The following is a 5103-nucleotide window of genomic DNA, read 5'->3' on the forward strand; positions in this document are numbered from 1 at the left end:
CCTAGAACTACCTCATATACCAGCTAACTACCCCTAGAACTACCTTATACAGCTAACTACCCCTAGAACTACCTCATATATCAGCTAACTGCCCCTAGAACTACCTCATATATCAGCTAACTACCCCTAGAACTACCTCATATATCAGCTATCTACCCCCTAGAACTACCTCATATATCAGCTAACTACCCCTAGAACTACCTCATATACCAGCTAAATATCAACATATACCTATCTTACTACTACACACACTGCCCGGTAACTAACCACTAAAAGGTCTACTACATATAGGCTACACCACAATATAACTACTCCTACTACAACTTCCCCTCAACTACACTAACTACCCCCAAACAGTCCATTACACACCTCAAAATTACAGGAGGCAAGTAACATGAACGCTAATGCAAATCCCTTGTTTATTTAGCATAACATACGCCCAAATCTACCTCATACTAACTACCCCACTATACCAACTACCATTACCTCATTAGACCTGCATATCAGGGAGCTAGGAATAAGTATAAATGAGTCTCATAAGAATGAGTCTGGCAACACTAGAGCCACAACATGACTGAACCATTTAACTAGTTAACCTCCTGCTTTCACTGCTTAGAGGACCAGAAATAATTCAGTAGATCTGATCTGTCGGACAGAGAAAGAGAGAGGGGGCAGCAGAGAATAGGAGGAGAAAGGTATAGGGGAGACAGGGGACAGGGGACAGAGAAAGAGAGAGGGGGCAGCAGAGAATAGGAGGAGAAAGGTATAGGGGAGACAGGGGACAGAGAAAGAGAGAGGGGGCAGCAGAGAATAGGAGGAGAAAGGTATAGGGGAGACAGGGGACAGGGGACAGAGAAAACACTCACAGGCGTGTTGGGTTACTCTGGCGCTGTGCCACGGGAAAACAACAACAACAACAAAACACACACACTACGCAGCAGATATTCATACAGCAGAAAGACATGATTCTCAAATACATACACACACACACAGACACACACACACCCCCCACCTTGACAAAAAGTTCAATATCAGGGTCCTTCTCCTCTTCAGCTGCAGACGTGTCAGTCATCTCCACTGCTCTAACAGGTGTGTGTTATCTTCTGCAATAGTGTGTATGTGTGTATTGTCCGTCTGTGTTCTCAGCCTGGGTTCTGGCCCAGTCACGTTTGTCCTGTTGTACCCAGCAACTCCTTGCTGTGCTGCGCGCTTGTGTGTCAGAGCTTCTGTCCTGACCGTGTCTCTTGATGTATGTGTATGTGTTTGTGTGTGTGTTTGTGTTTGTGTGTGTGTGTGTGTGTGTGTGTTGTTGTGTGGGTGTGTGTTTGTGGTGTGGTGTGTGTGTGTGTGTGTGTGTGTGTGTGTGTGTGTAGTGTGTGTGTGTGTGTGTGTGTGTGTGTGCGTGTAGACTGTGTTGTGTGTGTGTGTGGTGTGGCCCTGGTTTAGTTCTGATTTGTACTCTGAGTCCAGCTGTCTGAATGAGTGTGTCGGTCAAAAATAGTCAAGGGGGCGGGGGGTTGAGGTGTCAGTAAGAAGAGGGGGAGAGGAGGAAAGCAGTAGAGAGTGGAAAAGGAGAGGTGCTTTGCGATTGTAGTGTAGTATAGGGAAAAGGAGGACAGGTAGGTACGGATGGATCAGGTTCCCTCCCTTATCAACATAATTAGATCTGAAATGACCCCCTTTCCCCTATATACAGTACACTCCTAGAAAAAAAGGGTTCCAAAAAGGTTCTGTGCCTGTCCCCCATAGGAGAATCCTTTTTGGTTCCAGGTAAAAAAACTTTTTGGTTCCAGGTACAACTCTTTTGGGTTCCATGTAGAACCCTCAGTGGAAAGGGTTCTACCTGGAACCAAAAGGGGTTGTTCAAAATGTTCTCCAATGGGGACAGCCGAAGAACACTTTTTGGTTCTAGATAGCACCTTTTTTCTGTAGTGCACTGCTTTTGTCCAGAGCCTTTTTCCCTGAGTCTAAAAGTGGTGCCCTAAAATAGGAATAAGGGGACATTTGGGACTCCCTCTTCAACTCAAATGCACCTGTGGTGTCGGGAACGGAGGGGGTGTGTGTGTGTATGTGTGAGTGTGTGTGTGTGGATGTGTTTTACTGCTGACCTTGTTGTTATTTATTGAGGTGTGTTGTCATGTTAAATCCAATATAGATAACGTGTGAAGTGGACTTCAGAGCTCCATCAGATTGTAGGAGGATTATAAAACTATAGAAACTATAGAAAACATCAAACAGATCATCAACTACTACGCTTCCTCAAGGCCTCACCTGTACTCACACCTGCCCTAATCAATAAATCAATCAAACTTCCTGGAAGGAAGAAACCTTGAGAGGAAGCAGGATGACCTTACCTGTGATATCCCTCCACAAACACACATCAAATAAACACACAGACACATACAGTAAATGCACTCACAGGGCGGATTCACATGCTACTGGAACCCTCAGTTGAGTCATTGGGGTGGGATGGAATTCCAGTCAGTTCATTTTAAATTTAGAATCTTGGCGGGGAAGGGAAAAAGGGGGTGGGAGAAGGGGGGTAGGGGGGGGGGGTGGGGGAAAAGGGGGGGGGGTGGGAAGGGAATGAGAGAAGGCGGGAGGGAGAGAGGGAGGAAGAAGGGGGAAAAAAAAGAGAGAAGAACCATTACGGCATTAGGACCTGCTATCAGGGAGCTAAGGAATAAAGTTAAATGAGTCTCACATAAGAATGAGTCCTGGCACACTAGAGCCACAACATGACTGACCATGTTAAAGTATAATAACCTCCGCTGCTTTCACTGCTTAGAAGGACCAGAAATAATTAGTAGATCTGATCTGTCAGTGACAGAGAAAGAGAGAGGGGGCAGCAGAGAATGGAGGAGAAAGGATAGGGGAGACAGGGGACAGGGACAGAGAAAAGAGAGGGGGCAGCAGAGGATAGGGAGAAAGTAAGGGGGAGACAGTGGGACAGAGAAAGAGAGAGGGGCAGCAGGAGAATAGAGGAGAAAGTAAGGAGGAGACAGGGGACAGGGGACAGAGAAAACACTCAGCAGGCGTGTTGGGTAATCCTCTGGCGCTGTGCCACGGAAAACAACAACAACAACAAAACACCACACACTACGCAGCAGATATTCATAAGCAGAAAGACATGTTCTCAATATCATAACACACACACAGCACACACACACCCCCACCTTGACAAAAAGTTCAATATCAGGGGTCCTTCTCTCTTCAGCTGCAGACGTGTCAGTCACCCACTGCTCTAACAGGTGTGTGGGTTATCTTCTGCAATAGTGTGTTATGTGTGTATTGTCGCAGTCTGTGTTCTCAGCTGGGTTCTGCCCAGTCACGTTGTCCTTTTGTACCACCGCAACTCCTTGGCTGTTGCTGCGCGCTTGGTGTCGAGCTTCTGTCCTACCGTGTCTCTTGAGTGTATGGTATGGGTTGTGTGTGTGTGTTTGTGTTTTGTGTGCTGTTGTGTGATTGTGTTGTTGTTGTTGTGTGTGGTGTGTTGATGTGTGGTGTGTGTGTGTGTGTGTTCACGTCGCTAGCTCGATGTTTAGAGATCTGTATTGTGTGTGTGTAGTGTGGTGTGTGTGTGTGTGTGTGTGTGTGTCGTTGTGGTGTGCTTTGGGGTGGTGTTGCCCTGGTTTTGTTCTGATTTGTACTCTGAGTCCAGCTGTCTGAATGAGTGTGTCGTCAAAAATTAGTCAGGGGCGGGGGGTTGAGGTGTCAGTAAGAAGAGGGGGAGAGGAGGAAAGCAGTTAGGAGGTGAAAAGGGAGAGTGCTTTGCGAGTTGTAGTGTAGTTATAGGAAAAGAGGACGGTAGTACGGATGTGATCCAGGTTCCCCTCCTATATCAACATAATTAGACTCTGAAATGACCCCTTCTCCTACTTATACGTACACTTCCTAGAAAAAAAAGGGGTTCAAAAAAGGTTTCTCTGCGCTGTCCCCCATAGGCAGATCCTTTTGGTTCCAGTAAAAAAAACTTTTTGGTTCCAGGTACAACTCTTTGGGTTCATGTAGAACCCTCAGCTGGAAAGGGTTCTCCTGAACCAAAAGGGTTGTTCAAATGTTCTCGCAATGGGGACAGCCGAAGAACACTTTTTGGTTCTAAGATAGCACTATTTCTGTAGTGCACTGCTTTGTGTCCAGAGGCCTTTATTTCCCCTGAGTTAAAAGTGGTGCCTAAATAGGAATTAAGGGAATTTGGGACTCCTCTTCAACTCAAATGCACCTAGTGGGTGTCGGAACGGAGGGGGTGTGTGTGTGTATTGTGAGTGCTGTCGTGTGGTGATGTGTTTTACTGCTGACTTCGTTGTTATTTATTGAGGTTGTGTTGTCATGTTAAATCCAATATAGATAACGTGGAAGTGGACTGCACAGCTCCATTCAGATTGTAGGGAGATTTATAAATCATAGAAACTATAGAAAACAATCAAACAGATCATCAAACCGTACTACGCTTCCTCCAGGCCTCACCTGTACTCCCACACCTGCCCTAAATCAAAAAATCAATCAAACTTCCTGGAAGGAATGAAACCTTGAGAGGAAGCAGAATGACGGCTTACCTGTGAATATCCTCCACAAACCACATCAAATAAACACACAGACCACATACAGTAAATGCACTCAAACAGGCGGATTCACATGCTACTGAACCCTCAAGTTGAGGTCCATTTGGTGGGATGAATTCCAGTTCAGTTCATTTTAAATTTAAGAATCTTGTGGCAACCGCCCCTCCCCCCCCCCCCCCCCCCCCCCACACCACACACACACACAAACACAGTCTACACACACACACACACACACACACATACACACACACACACACCACACCACACACACACACACACACACACACACACACACGACTGCTGACTGTGGTAATGTCCACCTAACGGTCAGAGAAGTGCAAGGCCTCTCTTAGTGGTCTTCAGCCCTATCACCTCAAACCTGTGTGTGGTGTGTGTGTGTGTGTGTGTGTGTGTGTGTGTGTGTGTGTGTGTGTGCGTCGCGTGCGTGCGTCGCGTGCGTGCGTGCGTGCGTGCGTGCGTGCGTGCGTGCGTGCGTGCGTGCGTGCGTGCGTGCGTGCCGTGCGTGCGTGCGTGCGTCGTG

The 5103-nt window shown here is 47.0% G+C and overlaps 1 protein-coding gene across 2 annotated transcripts in view; it reads right to left on the reverse strand.

The window, feature by feature from the left end:
- clic5a (chloride intracellular channel 5a) overlaps positions 1-5103 on the reverse strand; it is a 15492-nt gene that overhangs the window by 9146 nt on the left and 1243 nt on the right. Inside the window, exon 1 of one of the 2 annotated variants that reach the window (XM_023986766.2) lies at positions 1013-1318. The exons of the other annotated variant lie outside the window; for it this stretch is intronic. Within the exon in view, the coding sequence (XP_023842534.1) occupies positions 1013-1072 (60 nt within the window). The 5' untranslated portion in view covers positions 1073-1318. Of the gene's footprint in view, positions 1-1012; positions 1319-5103 lie in introns of those variants that run through there. 2 annotated transcript variants of the gene reach the window in all.

Source organism: Salvelinus sp. IW2-2015, linkage group LG4q.2 (genome assembly GCF_002910315.2).
Source record: "Salvelinus sp. IW2-2015 linkage group LG4q.2, ASM291031v2, whole genome shotgun sequence".
In the NCBI taxonomy this organism is placed as follows: Eukaryota; Metazoa; Chordata; class Actinopteri; order Salmoniformes; family Salmonidae; genus Salvelinus; species Salvelinus sp. IW2-2015.